The sequence below is a fragment of the Typha angustifolia genome, chromosome 10 (assembly GCF_048772165.1).
Source record: "Typha angustifolia cultivar Huaian chromosome 10, ASM4877216v1, whole genome shotgun sequence".
Taxonomy (NCBI): Eukaryota; Viridiplantae; Streptophyta; class Magnoliopsida; order Poales; family Typhaceae; genus Typha; species Typha angustifolia.
Genome location: NC_133248.1, coordinates 11,433,704 through 11,454,928, shown reverse-complemented (window position 1 = coordinate 11,454,928; position 21,225 = coordinate 11,433,704). Strand labels below are relative to the sequence as shown.

Genomic DNA, 21,225 nt, shown 5'->3' with positions numbered 1-21,225 from the left:
ATTTTTTTATATGCATGAAATCGTAATTACCAGATCAATTTGGGTATAATTTGGGAGAATTTCCAAAGTAGGACGAGTTAGGAGAGGTGGGCCACGCGGAGGAGGTAAAGGTAGTTGCTACGTTACAATTCATTATTATTTTTATTTTTTTTTGGGAACACATGGATGAATTGAACGTTGAAACGGACGGCTAACATTAAGCTTCGCGAATCACGTCAACAACTTTGATCGACGGCCGTCATGCGATCGTTTTGGAAAGGGGTGGACGGAGAGAAGCGTGGGAGGTGGGCTTTAGATTTCAAAGTCGCATTCGTTTACTCGTTCAAAGTTTGTTCCTAAGATTGCCTCATGGCTGCCGTTTGAAAGGCTAGGCTAAATTTGCATTGGAAATATTCCATCGAATTCTTACGAAAGCGATCCATATTTTGTAGCGTTGATCGTTTTTCTTTTTTCAATTTTGACGTCAGATGAGGTGTTTCTTGCAAAAAGGGACAAAAGAGGCCCCAGAGGGCCCATGCATAAAAAAAGTGAAAACTTGAGGGGCCATTATGAAAATTCCTCTCTGTGCATTGTGCAGTCCAAGGAAAAGCACTTGTTTGGGGGACTGGGGGGGAGATAGAGCTCATCCAGACAGTAAATTGGTATCAGTTTCCATGGAAGATTCCTTATCTGACTGTTAGCATAAAAGTGAATAGCATTAATTGCATGGAAAAGAAGTGAAGCTTCTCTTCTACAAGAATAAGAGTGTCACTGCTGTAGATTATAACAAAACATTGAACGAGATTAGAGAGGAAGCTTAGAGTTATCGACCAAAATAACTCTCATTTATATTTTATTTATCTAAATAGACTATATGTAGCCCTACTTAAAATGCTAAAAGAGTGTTTTATAAAATGCTCAGTACTTCAACGTTTTATGTTTAAAAAATACTAAATTGATAGTGTTATATCGGAAAGAATAGAAAAAAAAAATCAAAGTAAATTTAGAGGAGCTAGGTTTTTTTTTTTTAAACGATTAGTTTCGAAGAATCACTTTATTATTTCAACTTATATAATTCTTTTATATTTTCACAATAATAATGAATAACTAAGCACAACGTTACGACATTATAAAGTTTTTCTTTCAATTTTTAATTTTATCTTTCTTATTTAGTATTTTTTAATAATAAAAAAAACTTAGTTTTTTAACATTTTATGTGTATCATTTTTTTTCTAGAAAATATATTCATTTCAAGTAAAACGCAGGTAAAATACTTAACAATTTATTATTTTATTAGAATTTCAGTAAAATATATCTACTTTAGTATTAAGTTTGGGTGTAAATAATCTTAGTTAAAAGAAAAAATAAAACGGTCTAATTTGATCCAAAAGAAGAAAAAAAAAACGCGGAAAACTTAGTACAAAAGGCTCTGTGTAATGATGACAAATAAAATTTCCATCAGCCAGTACTGCTTATAATTGCAGACTAAAGTTAGAATATGACGAGCATAAAGTTTGAGAGGAAACTATCACAACCACAGGGAGCAAAAATGAAAGTCAGAAAGGACCATAATTCTCTCATCCACTTTTGAGGTACACTTATGGAGGAAAGGAAGATCCAGTGCCTCAATGAAGGGTCCTAGAGTTTCTAACAAGATTAAAGTGGTTATCGGTATCAAACAATCCTTGGAGTGCAGATGAAAAAAGAACTCAACCATATGAGCATTATGATATTAAGATTTACTGTGCTGCAGCCTGCAGAACTACTAAAAGAATGATTAATAATAGACAATCAGGTCTGCCACTTTCTCCTATCAACCACATGATTAGTTTTCCACAAACATTGTATGTTATGAAAAAATGCATTTAATATAACTTGACATCACATTATATTCATTATGTCAATGCACTTTTTGCCCCAATCCCAACCACAAAACCTACTCAATTGGCAAGTTCTTTATCTTCCAATAGTTGGAAACTATAATATAACAAGCCTTCAAAAGGAATCCAAATACAACCAACCCCATTTCTTATACTCCACACAATCTCGTTGGAATCTATATACCAAACTTATGTTCCCTCTCCTTTCCTTGCCATTGATTAGCCCATGTTTGCAAACCGTTTATTTTATACAAGCTAAGCTCCTGGAGTCCTCTTGCTATACCTTCCAACAACTCACCACACTCAAATGCCTTGAAGCTTCTCCTGCAACTTTCACCTTTTGGTATCGTCAGTGAAGCTCTTGATTGGTGTCTTCCTATTCCAGATGAAGTCCCCTGGACACAAAAGTCTTCTTTATGGGAGCCACACAGTACAAGTTTTGTTCTATCTTAAGGAACTTGAAAATAAAATACTGAAAGTCCTTTGGATCGAATTTCTGATCTTCTTGAAACAATCAGGAGAAGCGTTTATTATGATGTTGATGATCATATTTTTAAATGAGAATTGCCTGAAATTTTGTTAAAACAAAGATACCGGTCCTCTATAAACTCTACAAACTGTATAAAAAGAAAGGTCCAAGATAGATTCTAAATGATAGAAGATGCTTGATTGATTGAAGAGTGGATAATTGAGAATAAATAATGCAAAAAGATAACAAAGATGAGAATAGAGACATATCATGATATGTTAGTTACTTTTGTCAAAAAATATAGACTTGGAGCTATAATGCAATGAGGAATTTGTTCTCTTGAAATCAAGTATAAAGAGAACTGAATTTGGTTTTGCATATCTGCATTATTTGCAACTCCTTTTGTCCTGTTTATCGCTTTTTGACCACTGAAAACTTTTAGTAATGTGAATCCATTGTATATGATACAGGCCATCTTAATCTTTAATAAGGATATCAGCATATGTCATGCATTAAATATTAACCAGTAAAAGACATCTATTATGTCCCTGCCATGAGGGGGGCCATCAATGATCTTCTCTTCTTTTTTTGAGAAAAGAGGGGAACCATTAATGCTGAAGATAAGTTTGAGATTAAGAAATTAAGAAAGTAAAGATGAAGATGGATCACCTGCAGAGAGGATTTTCTCCAATTGATTCCCAAGAAGGATTAGGAGAAGTCGAATACGGAACAAAGGAGGGTAAGATAGGGAGACTACCCCACAAACAAAACAAAAGAAAGAGAGAAGAAGAAGAAAAGAAAACAAAAGAAAAAAAAAGCCTTCAAAAAGGAGTCCCTGGTAAATGTAATCTTAAAAACTTTCTTATCTACTATCCAGAGGAGATAGAATCACAGATTGGCCTTTAGTGTGGCTTGCTAACACATTTTCATAAATCACCAAAATGATAGAATAAAAAGGTATATTTAAGGAATAAATAGAGAATAACACAAGAATCTCAGGTTAGCTCAGCTGTCATTTCCTATACATGTTTAGACTATTCAGTTCATCTTGATCAATAATTAAGGCTCCGTTAGGACGAAAGAAACAGGAGAGAAAAGAAGAGAAAGAGAAAATAGTCTCTTGTTTATATTCTTCTGAGCAGCATTAGTATCTTGTCAGGAAAAGAAAAAAAATATGGAAAATCCCAATTCTTAGTCTCAGAAGGGACAAATTATTAGTCTACATGGATTATCTAATTCCGTTTTAGTAGTTTAGAGTTCAGAGTTTTTAATATTTGTATGACTGCCTATCTTTCTTATGATCTTAAACAATTTTCCATAATTATTAAAAGTGACCCAGTAAGCTCACTAGAAAAGCTGGTCAAGTATAACAACACTAACACAAAAATTATCAGATCTATCAAGATAAAGATATAATTTGCAAAATTAACGGCTCTCTGATGTAGCATACAGGAAATACAACAACCTAATAACATAATTTTATTTCTTCGAGTTTTGAAAAAGCAAAGCATATTGTTTTCTTTTTAAATAAAATTCTTTTAAGAAAACTCTCTTAGTTTTCCTTCAAATGAGTCCCTCATATAGGATGTTCCTCTGATATAATAGTAAGTAATAAATCTAGGAGATTTACATGAAATATCTTTAATTGGTTTATCATGAATACATACTTATCACCCATGAGACAGTTTAGACATATGTGGTCCAATAATAAAGGGAAAAGTAAGAAGAAAATAGGAATTCTTTGTATCCGTGAGAGTGGCACCATGACAAATGGATAAAGACAAGTAAGACATGATTTGACCTTAGATTTGAGAGGATGGTGCTGAATAAAGTACTGTGCCTAACGAGATCCGAATAGGTATGTGAAGTCTTTACTCTGACAAATTAAAATAGGAGGGCCCAATTCACTATCTTGCTGAAATAGGAGAGCCTATTAAAAAGTTGCTAGTGTGGTACAGAGGTAAGCACTGCAAACCAGTATACCACACCTTGACAGGACAAAGAAGTAATCAAAGGTTGTTATCAAGGATACAGCGTAAGCACTTCATACAGTCCAAGAAACGAAACCTATATCATGAGTACCATAAAAATTCTACTCTATTTTCCACGAACTGAAGGCAGGACAAGCACAAATCATGAGTTCACCAAAATGGTCTTGGGTGGATTCCATAAAACCTGCTTCAGAAAATGCGAATGTCAATCTATATGCATTTGTTACCAAATGGTCTTTTCAGGTGTTCTATTTACTCTAAGAGGAAGCATGATAACGAGTATCAATTCCCTGTGGAAGCCAACAACTCATTATAGAATGACAAGCAAAAGTAGGATTGTTATCATGGTCCAAGACTTTACCTTCACGACTCATTATGACTACTTGGCTAAGGTAGTTACTGTGATAGAGTTAAAGGTTGAGAAAATTTGCTGAAACTGTTGCCAGTTGAACTCCTTACGAAAGTTCAGAAAATTTTGACGAGTCATAGATAGTATGACACAAAAGCAGATGCACTCATACAATAATCACCTGATAATTAATCCAGCCCCTAGCCCTTTGCCTAATTGGATGATACAATTGGCCAAATAGACCAAAGGGTTTTAAAGAAGCAAATATTTACAGTGAGTAATCAGTAGTAGCCGCAAACATGAATCACATGAATTATGCTGATTGAAGGTGAAATGCTTTAACAACAATACCGTGTTACTCTTATCACTGGTACTCAGGGTTGAACGCAAGGGCCTCCTGGTAGATTAACTCTTTCATCTGTTCTTCTGAGAGAGCGTGCTGCTCAAAGTCAAAGCTGAAAGGCATCATGCAGACTGGTTCGTCATCCATGTCATGCAGTGATGCCAGGTATGGGTGTGACAGGGCATCTTCAACTGCAAGAAAATGATGAGGGAATTTAGAGAACGTGAAAGCTATAACAGGAGAGTCGTAAGCAGGAAGACTGCATGCAAGATGCCGAGAAGACAATAGATCTATACTGCACTGTCATGAACAGCATTCAAGTCTTACAATATGTAAATTAAGGGTAAATTGAATGTGGCAATTCATCATCATGATGAATGTACACATAATCCACATAATCTCTTTTCTTCCAATGTCTACACCTTTAGTGCTCTCTCCACCACATAGTTATACCCTAGACCGGGATCTCAGCTAATCACATCAGTACAATAACAGGCATATGATATCAGAATAAACGCACCAGTTATTCTCAGTCTGGGATCAAATGTTAACATCTTCTCTACAAGATCAATAGCTACAGGGTGAACATGAGGAAACTTCTCAGGGAAGGACTGTCTTGCATGACGAGGAAGCTGGCGAATATATCTTCTTGCATTTTCATTTACAAAATCCAGATCAGCCTCATTTGGAGTGCCAACGAGCTGTATGGTAAAGCATAAATGTCAAGGCTAAGACTGAATTAGCAGTCATATAATTATAACATACTATTGCATGACCAATAGTTGCAGTGGATTGTATTCTGAAACCAAATTAATTAATGTGCAATTGATATCAACTCATGATAGAATAATTGCATTAAATGTGCCATGGATATCAATTCATGATACAGTGCTTGCATTTGATGCTTGCAAATGACTGTATTAGGAGGCATGTCATATAGAATTATTATGATTCCAGGTCCTAAAAACTTGAAACCTCCAAGCTTTGTTCTATTTGAGTATCATGAAGAAGCCTTTCAAGAATCCAAAATAGTTGATGGCTTAATTCTCATTTGAAATCTGAAACTAGATATCAGAAAACAGAGAAAATTGTAGAAAAGAGGGGCTATCACCTCCATTAATAGACGTAGCTGATGCACATGGTCTTTTCCTGGAAATAAAGGCTTTCGATCCATCAGTTCCATAAAAATGCAGCCAACAGACCACACATCAATTGCCGCATTATATTCTGAAGAATTCAACAATAGTTCTGGCGCTCGATACCATCTTGTTACGACATATTCTGTCATGAAATCAGTTTCTGAGGTTGTACGAGCAAGCCCAAAGTCACAGATTTTTAAATCACAGTTAGCATTTAATAGAAGATTGCTTGGTTTCAAATCTCTGTGAAGGACATTTGCTGAATGTATATATTTTAATCCACGAAGGATCTGATAAAGGAAATACTGCAAAAAGAAAATATTAAAAGTGAATGAATAAGTACCTTCAAATTTATAACAAAAGAATTGGATATATGTATATGTACTAGAGGACAAGGCATTTACATAATGCAATAACAAACTTTCATACTCAAAATTTTACTGATCAAAAGTTTTGGCCATGAGAATGCTGGTCATGCTGACTAAATACACAATAAAACAACTTGAAAGACACAACAGTCATTATCCTCATCCAGAATCAGAAATTAACTTTCCAATATAAACATCTTCAAGCAAATTGGATACAATAAAGTTGCAGTTTACTCATATTAATGGAACCTGATGAGGCATAACATTTACTACAAACTCTTTCATGTGCCAAGAAAAACAAATACAGCTATGGATGATTCTTAAAAATCACAGCTGATCAGAACAAATGCTGATTCTACCTCTTCAGCGAACCATGGACCCTGTGGTTTGTTCCAGTAGCATGCAACTAAACAAGTTTAACATAAAACAACCTGGACAAGAACTGATGAGTTCACTGTCGTCTCAATGTAAAGAAGGTGTCCATAGGGACACAAAAGGAGCAAGCAGTATATTGCAAAAAAAAAAAAAAAAGATTTAACTGACTTTGCTAGTTTAACTTTCACATGGTTCCCAATTCCAAATTTCCTACTATATGATCTTCTGAAGTTCGGTTCTAAATCAAGCTGGCCATTGGCCTGCCTCACATGAAGCACCATAACTAGTTGATATTTAATATGCATTGGATACTGATTCAAGCCTTGATCAAAGCATCCACTAAAGCACTGTTAGTACTATTATATATCAATATAAGAAAATAATCTCACGGAGATCACTCTTCATTGCAATAGAATATAACTGAAGACCATAAATGGAAAGAAACGAGGTTGTGGTCTATATATGTATATGAAGGAATAGTGCTCAAGTACCATATTTTAATATATATGTAGTTATGTACATGCAGTGAAGACTGAAGAGTTGCATAAATCTCCAAGAGTGCATAAACTAATTAATAAAGAATACTCTTAATGTAGACAATGTTTGAACATAATGACCTGACAGTGTTCCTCAGATAAAGCTTGGTTTGAACGAATAATCTGATGGAGATCGGTGTCCATTAATTCATATGCAATATAGACATCATTAAATGCTTCCCGCACTGGAGGTGGTATTATGTCTCTAATTGCAACAACCTGTAATGCAGACACGTACAGACAGATCAGAAACCTAGATTTAGAATATTATCATCTTGCATGAGACGTATGCACAAAGGTTGTTTATTTCACATAAAGGGAGAAGAAAAATAAAACCCAGCAAACATGTTAACAAATGTCATTACCACTGTTTATAACACAAAAAGAAAGAGTCTCCATTACCTCTCAGATTCTTGGAATGTACATCAGAACTATTAGGGAAGTACAGCTTTTACACCTGTTGGTTGGCAGTGCCTTTCAAAGTATTCCAGGATGAAATTATAAATGAGTGTGGATAATTTCTTCTGTGGGTAATACATTTCCTCTAGTATTACACCCTGTTTGGAAACCTCATGTCCTGAAATTCTAGTATTAGCAAATCTCTTGTTTGGAATGTCTTATGTCACAAAACTGAAATGAGATGGAATTCTAGTTTTAACGTCTTGAAAATCTTCTTTCTTGTTGAAAGAATTGTACTAATTTCCTGTTACCCATCTATCTCTATCTCACCCTTTCTTATGTCGAGAGTTTTTTCCTTGCCGCCATCAAATTTCCTCCCCTCTCCTAGCCCAAGTGGCTAGGGGAGGGGGAGTGGCTTCTCTCTTCCCCTTTCGTTTCCTTTCCCTTCTCTTTTCTCCATCTCCACCTTCTTTATCTATCTCGACTTCACTTCCGTCATATGTTCCGTTCTCTCCTCCTCCTCACCCAAATTCGCCCACTCCACCGTGCTCCCTGCCCTCATCGCACATACCAAGCCACCCTCACCGCATCAACCTCACCACCCTCACTGCATCAACCTCCCTCCCCTCTAGTGATAAGACGTTGGAGGTGGTTTTAATTGCCGTCGGGCCACTATTTTCTTCTGCTTGTCTTCTCTTTAGTTTTCTGCAGGGGCCAAAGTTTCATGACGATCGTGATGAAGCTACAGTTAGTTGGCCAGTTGTGCTTATGTGTTTTGGGTGTTATTTCATTTAAATCTTGTATGACCTTTGTGCTTGATGCATAGTTCTTTCTTGTTGTGCCAATAGGAGGGTTGTTTCAATATATCTCCCTTTCATCAGTGTAGCAAGCTCATAAAATCTGATTGGAATTAATGGATGTCTATGTACGGGTTTTTCATTAAAAAAAGTACAAAGGTAATCCAAATATGCAATCTTTCTCCAATTGAAACACTGTATCTTAAGTGACTCCCACAAATCCTCTCAATCATAACTAACGGACTATTTTTAGATCACCACGAGTTACAATTGCCGTAAGAAACGCTCAGGATTCTACAAGACTCTTCCTTTCACGATTAAGACCTCTATCACCGAACACTCATTTAAACGTGAGAGAGAACAAACTCACTAACATTTTCGTGATCCATGTGGCGAAGAATCTTTATCTCGCGCAGCGTCCTCTTCGCGTCAATCTTGTTATCGAAAGCATTCGCAATCTTCTTGATCGCCACCTGCTCCCCCGTCTCCGAATTCGACGCCGAGCTAAATCCACATCCAAAGAGAGCTTAGAGAGATGTATCCGAGACAGAAAGATATAGATCAGAGAGAGAGAGAGAGAGAGAGAGAGAGAGAATATACCAGACGATGCCATATGCGCCCTTTCCGATGGGCATAACAGGGGGATTATACTTGCAGGTGATCTCAAATATGTTACCAAATATATTATACTGTATGAATCGCCCCCCATGGCTAAGCGTCGCTTGTATGTTCTCCATCCCCGGCAACGGCGCGGCCTGCTGCTGGGGCGGATGCGCCGCCGCCTCCGCCATGTCGGTGTCGGACGGCTGCGCTCCGGCGTCCATATCCCTTTCGGATCTTTGAAAGGATTGGGGAAGAAAGCGAAAACCCTAGGAGATGGAAAGAGCGGAAGGCCAGCAGCGCGAGGAATCGAGGATTCGATGGTTTGCTCTTTTTCGCTCACCAATCCTGTAGAAACTAATATTAGAGATGTGACGTTGTAATTATTGGAACCATATCTATTTGCTCCTCCTCTTGTATTACGAGATGCCCCCTTTCTCCAACAATAATGGACCAAAAAAATATATATACACAATGATGAGGTTCTAAAAGTGAATAATTTTTCTCTTCTTTCTCCTCTCCCACTCATTTTCTTTTGTCACCGTTCACTTATTACTTATTCTTCTTCTTCTTCTTCTTTTGCATTTCACCACCTACAATTTAACTTATCTAAAATTTGCACGCATGGATGATGCCGACGCATCGTACAGTGGGTATATATATATATATATATATATATATATACGTACGGATTTTTCACGTGTATAATTATTTCGTAGTATAACAATAAAGTTGGCGATGAGGACGAAGGCTGTAGACTGGGATGAGATGGAGGTTGGTGAAGAGGAGGGAAAGAGAGGTGAAGAGGTTTGGGGAAAAGAAAAGCTGACAGGGTGACAGCTAATAAAGCGACTCCTTTTGTCCACTTATTCCACTTTGAATTGGGAAAATTAATCGAGTCAATAGATGGGTTCGGTTTTGTTAGAGTAATTTGATGTACATCAGGATTCACTGGCCCTGCTCTGTTCTTCTGTGCAAATAAAATACATCTATTCTCCCAAGGTTTCATTAATAAAAATAATAGCTATAGAAACAAAATGAGATATATAATAATATTAATTTAGGATAGCAGGTCTCAAATATGAAAAATCCCAAACATATTGGCCCTACATGGGCAATTGAAGACTTTTTATAATGTTTACTTCAACTGCTACACATGATGTGCAGCGAGTTTTAAGCTGCATGGTTGGGTAGCAACAAAAGAAAATACTTCCTAACTCTTGAAGTGGTTAACTACATTTTAATCATTTAAGTACCACTCTTTGTATTATTTTCACTCCCTAAAGAAAAAAAAAAAAGGTAGGCTAAGAATCCATGGCTCATCTAGTTGTATCACTAAGCTTCCTTCGTTTAAATATTTAATAGAAATATGTTAAAAAAATGTGATTAACTAATTGAATGGGCAAAAATGTCCATATGTTCTCTTTCTTTCTCTTATTGGAATTAGATTTAGAAGAAATTAGAGAAGTCAGCTTAGAATTTGATATTATGACAAATTGATATAGGGACCATTAACTAACGAAGAAGATAAAAAAGGATTACGAAAGAAAGGCAGAAACATTTTTGTCCGTCTACTAAAATAATTAAATTTTAAAGATAATTTCTGTTGAAATTTCTAACAAGATATTGATGAGGTTTAATGATACATATAATTAGTCTACAAGATGTATCTCTGCCTATTTATTTTTGTCTTAAAAGGGTGAACACCTTGTTCCATGTCTTTTCACTATTCTTCTCCCAGAAAGGAGATAAACTTTTCCATTGCTACTATTACAAAAGAGCGGAAAAATCCACGGGAAGACACCACTGGATGCCAACCCTCCTAAAGAGTGAGCTTCCAAAGTCAAAGAGACTGGAAATAAGTGAACCAGACGCAGACAAGGAAAAACTGGCAAACTAGCAAAATATCTGCAAAAGGTTTACAAATTGTGTTCACCAAGGATCGAGATTTGCAACAGTCATAGGATCGCCATAGAAGCACTCAATTTTCTCAGAGTATGATGAAGAAAAGATACAAAAGGACAGACAAAGAGTCATATACGTCTTTAGACTCTTTGGAGTGCAAACTAGAAAAGTATGAAAAGTACAATCTTGTTACTCGTAAAACTAATCATGCTTTTGCCTGGCTAACTAGTAGGCATTCCATAGCATATGAGTTTCGTTGAGAAAGTTGTTAACCCAACACGAGCCTCTTCGGTTGGAGGAGCAAAAAAACTACCCCATTTTTCACTGGTTGAATGTGTTCCACCTACCTGCATGGAGAAAGGCACGTTTCATATATTAAGTCACAAAAGTGAGATCACCATAAAGTCAGTTGTCGACGTGACCCAAATTTAGAGTGAGATCGACATAATACACGGGTAATTAGATGGTTATATGTTCCTGCCAGCATACTAAATTAAAATTTAAACATGCAAACGATAGCAGGAAAAATTGTCTCAAGTATTATAATATACTTTTCCTGCATGCAAAACAACATATGAGAGACCCTTTTAACGGCATGGGCAATTCCAACTTTTTTTGATATTATACCACTGTGGCATAGCGCATTAGCTGCCAAATGGGATGCTAATTCAATATTTCTGTTGCCAATCTTCAGTCATGGATTAGGATGAAATATAATTCAAAATGAAATTCAAAGGTTGATGAACCGTGAAGAATAATAGAAACAATTAAAACAATTATGCACCTAAAGCATGAAATGTTCAAAAATGAGGGGGGAGGCCGGGGTTGAAAAACTAGATGAGTGCAATGTGGTCTACATGAACTCAAAGAAGCTGTTGATTCATTGAGGAAGCAAGAAATAAAACAACACTGTGAGGATCAGCATTTACCTTATTAAGTTAACAGACTAATGAATAACAAAATCAGCTGACAGTTCAAATGAAAATTCAGAGTGATATACAGGGAAACAAATATGCACTTAAATCATGAATTTCACAAATGAGGGTACTGAATAACTATATGAGTGCCATATAGTTGCATGAACTCAATGATGCTGTTGATTCAGTGAGTATGCAAGAAATAAACGACAATATGATGATCGTCACTTACATGATTAAGTGTAACAGGCTAACGAATAACAGAATCAACTGACAGAAGTTCCCTGAACGCCATATTGCAGATAGTGCATGAACAAAGATGCGATCCTCTGCAAAATAGGTTTAGGCCAGATGATATGTGAAATAAGCCGCTAAAGAAATGATGTATACTGCTTGTAGGATTCCATCAGTCCATTACAGATGCAAGTGAGATTCCAGATGTCTACTGTTATTCATAACTTCCTGAAAACACAACATTTTTTCTGCAAAATAATTTACCTATTTTGAATGATCTATATTACTGAAGGTGCAGAGGGATATCCCTCTTCTGATCCAAACTGAAATGGTTTATCATTCTCAGAACAACTGTCTAAAGGGATGTTAGACTTTCCGTGAAACACTTTTGTTGACTGTTGTAGCTTTCCTCTAGAAAATGTTAATGTTCTGTCATTAAAGTTATTGCTTCTGGAAATCCCTCCACCCGAAATTACAGGAAGGGAGCTTCCCAAAAACTCATATGGAGCAATAGACCCTGCAACTTGGAAACACAAAAGGTATCATTATGCTTGATTTCAATGCCTACCTTCTGAATCAAGCATGACTTATTAAATCATTGCTTATTATATACAGCTACAGAAACAGCCGACCAGAATTTGTTAAGTCTGCAGATGACCCCTGCTGTTCAATTGCATGTTTAGGAAAGCCGGGAGAAGGCCTCAGTTGGGGAGTATTTCTGGATTGTGGAAGCATCACTACCCTTGAAAAAGAAGCTGCCAGGGCAACATTCGAAAAGGAAAGCTATCATTTTGTCATCTAAATAACAGGGAAGAAAGAATTTGCTTTGGTTGCTGATAAGATCTTGGAAGAAAAAGCACATCAGAGGATGCAATGAACCTCACAAAAGAAAAAAAAATTTAAAAAAAAGAGAGAGAATCAAAGAAAACAGAAATTCAAATTATGCCACAAACTTAATCCAAGTGCAACCAGTGAATAATAGTATAGCTGAAAAATTCTTTGGGATCCTTCCTACCTTCAAACGGAAGGAACAGAGATAAAATCAAATCGATTCCTGAAATGCCTTTTTGGATCTTCCTCAATGTCCCGGCTATTCACAGAACTTGAGAAGCAATCATCTGCTTCCGGAAGAAATCAAAAGTTGCTTCTTGTGGACTCAAAATGTAACATAAGCATAGAATAATCAAAACAGTGATGTGCTCAAATATTTATGCAGTTTATATATTCAGTTGACAGCAAGCTGAACAATATAACAGCAATATGTGGCCACAAGCTTGAGAGAAAGTTTAAATCTGATATATAGTATAAAGACCTCTGCAAGTGATTATAGTATTTCTTAAAACTCAGGCTTTCAGCATCATGATAACCTTTGTTGGTCATTTTTATGCATAGGGTATGGAGCAATAAATGAAGAATTGGCTACGAGTTTTAGTGTTAACCAACTTTGGCCTTGATAACAAACTTATTCTACAACAATTAGCCATTTATCATCATCAAGTATGGAAATTTTTCCTATTTTGTCAAAGTCAAGTTCAATTCAAGCCCTTTATCATGTAACTGCTTCTTATGTTAGTCTGGATTATCAACGTTGCAGCCTTTACATATTCAAGATCACACCAAGTTACACCTTGAAGTACTAAAATTGAGTAAAGAAGGAATTTTGGAATGAAAAACAACAGAGCATTATCTCCTCATTGTTTGAGGTTGGCAGCTATCTTCTCATCAATAGCTCTCCCTTGGGTAACATAGACTCAGAGAAAGAGAAGACTGAAATAATCTAGAAAGCAACAGAAGAGCATTAGGGAACAGAAAAGATGGAACTTGAATCTCAAAGAAAAACTCAATAAAAAATCAACCAGCCATGGACCTTCAGTGAATAAAATAATTAGAAAACCAAGTTAAATAGAAGAAAAGGATGGGGCCAGAATATTTGGAAAATCAGTACTGTAAATTGAAGTTCCACCCGTGTGCAACACAGCAATAGAAAGACCAGAATCTAGAAATGTTTAAATCATAAGCTGATAAGCCTCTAAGAGGTGAGGTCATGTAGATAATATTTTTAATTCAATGTTCTCTAGCTTGCAAGATTTTTCATGAGATCTAAAACATTAGAAACTCAGACATTCCAGTTTGAACTTTGAAGATGTGGGTGCACTTGTATTCTGCAGCATCAAAAGATCACATACTTCTAGGTAGTTATTTTCATTATTTAGCATTGAACAGTTTTCCTAGGCCATGATTGATCAGTTAAACAATAGACAAGAGAGATTCAGAGATGAGATACCTGACAACACACTATCTTCTCTTCTTGAATCTGCATGCTGTTTGATCGATGTACTGTTGATGTCTCCTGAATCTACATTAGTTTTGTCAAGAATAGCAGCATCTTGAACATATTTCTCCAGTGAAATATTTTCATCAGCAAAATGATCCATGTCTTGACAGGCTTCTGTCATACAAAATGGGTCATTGCGGAATATTCCTTGTTCACCTTTACAAGGTTCAACACAAACAGATGAATATGATGAAAACTTGCTAATGCTGCAGGCTGTGGCAGTGCTACATGCATTAGAAGTATATGTGACTTTGGAGTTCCAATTATCATAGAAGAAAAGAGTTCTTTTGCCATTAAACTTAGATGAATTGATCAATTTTGAATCTAAACAGTCATCAGACCAATCATCAGAGAGTGGCATATTTGAAGCTGATGTAGCACGGGGTAATTGATTCACTGTTGCAGCTTTCAGGTTTGATGAGGGCTGTGTGGAGATCATGCAATACTCTTCCGGAGAAAAGTAAGTATCAGTAATGCTGTCCCAAGACTCAGACTCCTGATTGGTTCTGTTAGTAATAGAATTCAAAATAACAGCAGAAGGGACACTACTTTTGACTCTTGTATGATGAATGGAATCACTAAGGTAAAGAGAAGAAACTCGCTGAATAAATTCATCAGATCTAGAACAGTCCGATGGATGTGTGGTCCCCCATACTGTAGCACCCTGATGAATAAGAGAAGATGATCTGCTTGTCATATTATTTTGCACCATTTCTTTCTTAGTTTTCTCCAGATACTCAGAGAACCAATTGGTTTCACTATCTGACCTAACAGCATAAGAATCTGAAATGCATAATGGAGCTGGTTCTACTGTTAAGCACTGAATTGGAACAGTTGGTGACGGAACAGATACTTGTTGATTGAACTTATCAGAACCAGAAGAATAAAGAAATTCTACCATTCTGTCAGCCAAATCATCAATACACGTAAGATAAGATAATTCACTGGCTGGATTGTTTACCACCACGTCATCTCCAAAGCATGCATTTAAATCTGGCACAGTTCTTTCTGAAAGGCAATCTTCACTGTGTGATTCTGGTAACAAAATACCCTCCGGAAGCTCATTTGAAGGCCTCATTGTATCTCCTGATACCAGAGCTTGCTTGATAATGGGAGCTGCCTGCCCTGGTTGCACTGATGTTTGACCTCCAATAACAGTAGAAGACAATGAATAATTACTTAGCATGCTAGAATTGTAAATTGGTCCCGTGGTAACTGCACTAGCATCAAATGATGACCAGCCAGAGCTAAGGGTCGGATCCCTGACCCTAGAAAAGCAAATAATTAAAGACATATATGATGTACAACAATTTAAAGGACATTAGCATACAGAATATTTACCATGAAGCTGCTACAGACTGGGGGGCAGACTTCTTAGCATCACCATTTTGCAGTACTTTGCCACTAGATCTAGAACCCTTTATGACCAGAACAATCACATGCATTTATTGGCAAAATGAAAATTAAATTGCAGAAACGTATCAGAAGTGCTATGTACTGCAAGATTCCTATATATCTCTTCCACAAACAAACACTACTAGAAATATAGAAAAGATCATGGCACCATGCACTTCAATCGCATTCAATACAAGTAGAATTTCTTACATGATCTAATGGTTGGAGAGATGTGCCCTTAGTAATAGAACTACTTCCACAGCAGTCGCTCATTGGAATTGGAGGAGGTAAAGTACTTCCTGAGCGTTGTCGATAACTATTTGAAGCAGTTCCTGAAGATTGCTGAACCTTACTGTTTTTAAGGTGGAGAGTTAGTAACTTTCAGGTCATATTGTTTATTCAGCATGCTAATGTGACTCCACAAACACAACAAGAGTATCACAATAAAGAAAAACCAAATATTCTGAACAGCACACTCGTTTGTGAAATTATAAATAATGATCAGAGCAATGACAATTTAACCCAGTTACAGTTGTCCTAGATTGCCCTGCCTAGAGATGTGCAGAGAAACAAACAAATTTAGTCATAGCTTCAAATTCAGAAAAACATTCAGATTTATATCCTAAAATCACTAATCATACCATGCATCTCTTACAGTAAACAGTGACCAAATATCCTACAGTTTCGGATGATTGTGCAAAACAAAGAAAGTTACGATACCTTGCGGACACTACAGCAACCTCATGCCTTGTGTATATATCTTCTTGTTTGACTAGACTATGTACATATAAACAGTTCGCATTTCTACATGGCTGGACCAAAAAAATTAGCAGGTGAAAAATGAACAGATAATCTTGGTCAAGTACTGTATAAGGATCGGCAGACACAAGGCCTGATGAAGGTAGCACTCACCTTGTTGCTTAACAATGCACGACAGTACCTTGTAGTACCAAAGGAGGCTCTACAAGAAAAATATAAAAGGAAGTAAAGGAAATGAAATGCCCAAAAGAAAAAGGAAAAAAGATAAGGTTAGAACTTACTTCAAAGGTCTACCACCTAAAATGTAACCATTTATTGCTTGAATGCACCTAAGAGCTTCCACCTCCTTAGAAAACGTAACATATCTGGAATGGCCATGCAACAGTATTTTTAGAAGATAAATGAGAAAATTAAAGAACCATAATATGCATGAATGTGAACTAGATACATTAACATCAAGCCACCACCTCAATTGAGTTCAATGGCAGTTGTCATCTATATTATGATAATTGACAACTAAAGTTGTAATATATGTTGTTAGAAAAGGGTGACCAAAGAGTGATCAAGAAAGATAACAGCTTGTATGGCCATTATAAGAAAATTTAATGGTTCCAACAGGGATTACAAGAAAAGGATAAAGGTGCCTTTTCGAATTTATACAAGTTCGGACTCAATGCTTGTGGTCAGCAATATAGAAGGCTATACATAACGACATGCAAACCCCTGCTCATTTAAGAATTAAATACTTACACACAACATGAGTCCGGAAAATGCTGATTGGCTCCAACTTTGCCGGTAAGAACCTTCACAATTTTGCCATACTGTCCCAGATATTCTTTCTTCTTAAGTATCTGCATAAAGAATGACAAATTATTAATATCTGTATCTAATATTACTTTATCATGAAAATTGAAAACTGTAAATGATTATTTCTACTGTATGCAGCATGGCACATTGATAGCTCCTCAAGAAAATACCGTGAAGGTGTGAACTTCATAATAAAGGAAATAACTGGCAGGTGAATATGTGAATACATAATAAAACAGTCACAATTATAGGGTGAGATTTTACCTCTTCATCAGCTATATTAACAGGTATACCAACAATATATACAAGATCCCGCCGAATAACACGAACATTACTAAGATCTTTCTGTACATCCACCAATCTCAATGTTTTTTTTTGCAATTTATTCTTTTTTGAATTTAGTTGTCCCACCCTGTTCAAAAAGAATTTATAATTAACTAGAAGCATAGACTTCTCTGCAAAAAGAAGCTAGACTAAAATAGCTAAATTATCGATGATTTGCTGAGACAGAACTTCTACCACAAACATTAAAAGAAGAAAAACAGAAAACATAATAGATCTCAATAAAAGCTGCACATGCCTCTCAATGCTGATTGCTTTCCCCAATATCCTGTCCTTGTCATAGGGAGCACGGCATGCAGGACACAACCCCTCTTTGTCATCCTTCTCAGCCATAGTCATTATATTATGCCAACACCAAACGCATATCTACCAGGTGATTTAGAAGCAAAATGCTATAAGATGACAGGAAATACAAAGCCTTTAAGTATACTTAACGACCAGCATACATATCACTTCTAAATGTTCTAACAAGTAACAACAAATTGTCAAGCGTTTTCCCTTGACTCTTGCAGTTGGAATTTGAAAATGGGAGCAAATCTACAAAAAAAGGTAACAATATGATTCATACTAAAGTTCTACGAGGGTTTTTGGATAACATGAAAAATGAGGATCAAATTACAGAAACAGGTATAAAGGACGCTGTCCAGTAAAAGTGATGCAGTCTAGCATGTGAAATAATTGTAATGTCTAGTCAGAAAGGCATGATGACCTGCTTTGTCACTCTTTTGCTACTGACATTGTGCTCTCTCTCTCTCTCTCTCTCTCTCTCTCTCTCTCTCTCTCTCTCTCTCTCTCTCTCTCCCTCTCCCCCTCTGTGTGTGTGTAGCTATACTGACGAATACACAGACACATACACAGATACATGCGTGTGCACGTACACATTTAGTCATTTTCAGTTTTTCACACAAACAGATATATAAATGTATAATTTGTATACACATTATACGTACATGTGCAAAAAAGGACAAGTGAATACTCTTGTAGATAAAATACTTTTAGATTAGGAAAGTACTAGTTCATAAGTTACCAAAAAAAAAAAGTTTGTACAGAAGTATAAATATTAACCAAATAAAGCAAATGATTCAGTAATTGATTAACAGAAAACTTGATATTTGAGTGAAGTGCAAACTAGTTTCAAGTTACGTTAAAAAGATTCTTTAAACCTCATATCCACATTGACAAGGCTTCAGCTGCTGATCTGTCTGATCCATCTCCTCCATGCAAAGTGGGCACTTTTCCTTCCCTTGGTTACTCATGGTACTTCTAGCAAAAAATTTTAAAGACAAATAACATGATCAGAAGTTAGAACAAGAAAAAGCACCTCTTCTGAGCTCCTAATCTCCTATAGGTAGACGACTTGACTGATCTAAGGAATCATGCAAAATAATCCATATAGAAAGATGGCACATAGTAAAGTACCACATGCTTGTACAACATTCAACCTTGTACTTCCATTTTATTTTTTGAAATAACTGATCTTCATCCTGTAAATGAACCTCGCTAAGTAAATTAGGAAAAGAAATTTTAAATTCTTTATATAAAGGATCATGAATAGATGATAGTTGTGGCATTAATAAAGACCATTAAAACTTTAGAAGGGTCGTGCACAATCAGGTAAGGAATGTCTATTAAGTATAAATATAAAAGTTGGAGGGCAGTTACAATAATGCCAAGCAATGACCTCAACCCAAAGAAGTAATCACTTAAAAGTTAAATCATCAATATGGAACTAGTATTATAATCTCAATATCCCAGTTAATAGTTATATTTTAAAAAGCTCAAATAATCATTTGCATAAAGATGAATGATGTGGACCATCTTTCATAGCCATGAGAAGAATAATCAATTGAATTGCTAGTTTGCTACTAGTCATTGGACAAACAATAGGAGGTCCACAAAATGTTCTTTTTTAGATACCTTGATGGCCTAATGTAATGGTGCTAGCGTTCGACCTGCCATATCTGAAGCTTCATATGCTGCCAATTTAGAAGGACCTAATATATGTAGTAGTACATTGAGAGCGAGTTACTTGTACTATCCTTTACATTCAAAATTACCAAGAGAAGACTTCCGCACTTAATCCATCCAAGATCAGAAGACGAACTGGGGACCATATATGAAGAACTATGCCTCATAATCAGGGACTCCAGGAAGTGTCATGGAAAATAATGTAAGCTTAAGTACTTCAAGATTGTTAAGTTGGCTGATTGGGAAAATCATTAAAAAGCATTGGGTTTAGCAGGTAACAATTCTACAAGATTTTCTTTTTATTCTTTTTTTCTGCATCTCAAACCATTTACAAGTTACACAGCAACCCTTCTTTTCATTTTCCAACACAATTTTATTTCTCCAAAGCTTTCTCTCACTTTACAACCTTGGAAAAAGCATTACCACAAAAACGAAATCGAGAAATAACGAGGAAATTAAAAATCCAAATCCAAATCCGGGATCTTCTAGAAAGTAAGATCTAACATCAATCCAGATAATTGTGTCGCTGAGTCCTGTTTTAGATGCTACATGATCTCCACCAAACCACCGCTAAATTTTCTATTTTCGGTGCTTTCACCAAATCAGATGTTTCCAATATCCCACTTCTTTAGTCTGTCTCACGACAACAGGGTAAACGGTATACCTTATCCATTACGCCGTACCCTCTTCTTGCCTGCCTTCCACTAACAAAGCCCTAGTAGTAAGGATTCCCTTCGCTCATCAGAAAACAAGGAAACTAATACTATAGGCATTCACGAAGCCGGCATAAAGCCTTAAATAACGAGTCTGCCCCTTACTATACTCCAATCGCCTAAACACCAACGCCATTTTCACTACTCTGCAGAAATCGACCAAACATCCAATTCATTCTCCCAAAGAAGAGAACAACACCCACATTACGCCAAATAAATCCTTAAAACAACTCAAAAGGTCGACAAGACACAAAGTAAAGCACTCGAACGACAACTCGAGAAGCTAAAGCAAGGTCTCTTGGGCTCACCTGAGAGTATACCTCGAAACCTAACCAGCACGAAAACGAAACCCCAAGGAGGAGGAGAAGTCTCCTTCCTTTCTCGTCTCCGGAGATGTTATTAAAGCCTAAACAGAGAGGCACTTGGCTTTCACTAGCAGCAGAGGGAGTGGTGGGTTGTCAAAAAGCACAGGCTTTACGGGGACGAGGCAGGCGGCAGCTTTCCGTTTTGGCACCTGGGGGATTTCGTATTTATAGAAAGTGGCGACCCCCTCATTTCTTTCGCGTTGGGTTCTCGTACGCCAAGTGGGCCCGTCGGTTTCCTTGTTTTTTTTTTCAAGTTCTTT

General features: G+C 36.5%; 2 protein-coding genes across 9 annotated transcripts; both read right to left on the bottom strand.

Annotated features, from left to right (window-relative positions):
* Window positions 1-1,829: 1,829 nt before the first annotated feature.
* On the bottom strand, window positions 1,830-9,646 carry LOC140768448 (mitogen-activated protein kinase 1). Of its 3 annotated transcripts, none has more exons than XM_073108717.1 (7): window positions 9,226-9,646; window positions 9,000-9,129; window positions 7,511-7,648; window positions 6,123-6,455; window positions 5,532-5,712; window positions 5,020-5,202; window positions 1,830-2,254 (listed from the first exon to the last, which is right to left on the bottom strand). In XM_073108717.1, exons 1-6 carry the CDS (start codon window positions 9,447-9,449, stop codon window positions 5,033-5,035), a joined length of 1,176 nt encoding a protein of 391 aa, XP_072964818.1. In that variant the 5' UTR covers window positions 9,450-9,646; the 3' UTR covers window positions 1,830-2,254; window positions 5,020-5,032. The 3 variants fall into 3 exon arrangements, with proteins under 3 accessions (XP_072964818.1, XP_072964819.1, XP_072964817.1); XM_073108718.1 differs by lacking the exon at window positions 1,830-2,254 and adding an exon at window positions 4,004-4,503; XM_073108716.1 differs by lacking the exon at window positions 1,830-2,254 and having other exon boundaries at window positions 4,761-5,202; window positions 9,226-9,645.
* Window positions 9,647-11,140: 1,494 nt separating this feature from the next.
* LOC140768058 (uncharacterized) lies at window positions 11,141-21,078 on the bottom strand. 6 transcript variants are annotated; one of them, XM_073108140.1, is made up of 16 exons: window positions 20,909-21,078; window positions 19,339-19,403; window positions 19,083-19,179; window positions 18,158-18,285; window positions 17,842-17,989; window positions 17,521-17,621; window positions 17,052-17,135; window positions 16,924-16,972; window positions 16,732-16,823; window positions 16,222-16,363; window positions 15,958-16,034; window positions 14,566-15,884; window positions 12,914-13,036; window positions 12,546-12,798; window positions 12,280-12,376; window positions 11,141-11,477 (listed from the first exon to the last, which is right to left on the bottom strand). In XM_073108140.1, exons 2-14 carry the CDS (start codon window positions 19,341-19,343, stop codon window positions 12,560-12,562), a joined length of 2,604 nt encoding a protein of 867 aa, XP_072964241.1. In that variant the 5' UTR covers window positions 19,344-19,403; window positions 20,909-21,078; the 3' UTR covers window positions 11,141-11,477; window positions 12,280-12,376; window positions 12,546-12,559. The 6 variants fall into 6 exon arrangements, with proteins under 6 accessions (XP_072964241.1, XP_072964245.1, XP_072964240.1 ...); XM_073108144.1 differs by having other exon boundaries at window positions 12,280-12,798; window positions 19,083-19,182; XM_073108139.1 differs by having other exon boundaries at window positions 12,280-12,798.
* Between the last annotated feature and the right edge of the window lie 147 nt (window positions 21,079-21,225).

Excerpts from the sequence above, each read along its gene's own strand:
- LOC140768448 (XM_073108717.1), bottom strand. The coding sequence starts at position 9,449 with ATGGACGCCGGAGCGCAGCCGTCCGACACCGACATGGCGGAGGCGGCG. Across the intron at positions 6,456-7,510 it reads TATCTGAGGAACACTGTCAG|TATTTCCTTTATCAGATCCT; the intron begins GTCATTATGTTC and ends TTCTTTTTGCAG. Across the intron at positions 5,713-6,122 it reads AGCTACGTCTATTAATGGAG|CTCGTTGGCACTCCAAATGA; the intron begins GTGATAGCCCCT and ends TTTACCATACAG.
- LOC140768058 (XM_073108139.1), bottom strand. Across the intron at positions 17,990-18,157 it reads AAAGCAATCAGCATTGAGAG|GGTGGGACAACTAAATTCAA; the intron begins GCATGTGCAGCT and ends CTTTTTGAACAG. Across the intron at positions 16,973-17,051 it reads TTAGGTGGTAGACCTTTGAA|AGCCTCCTTTGGTACTACAA; the intron begins GTAAGTTCTAAC and ends TTTTTCTTGTAG.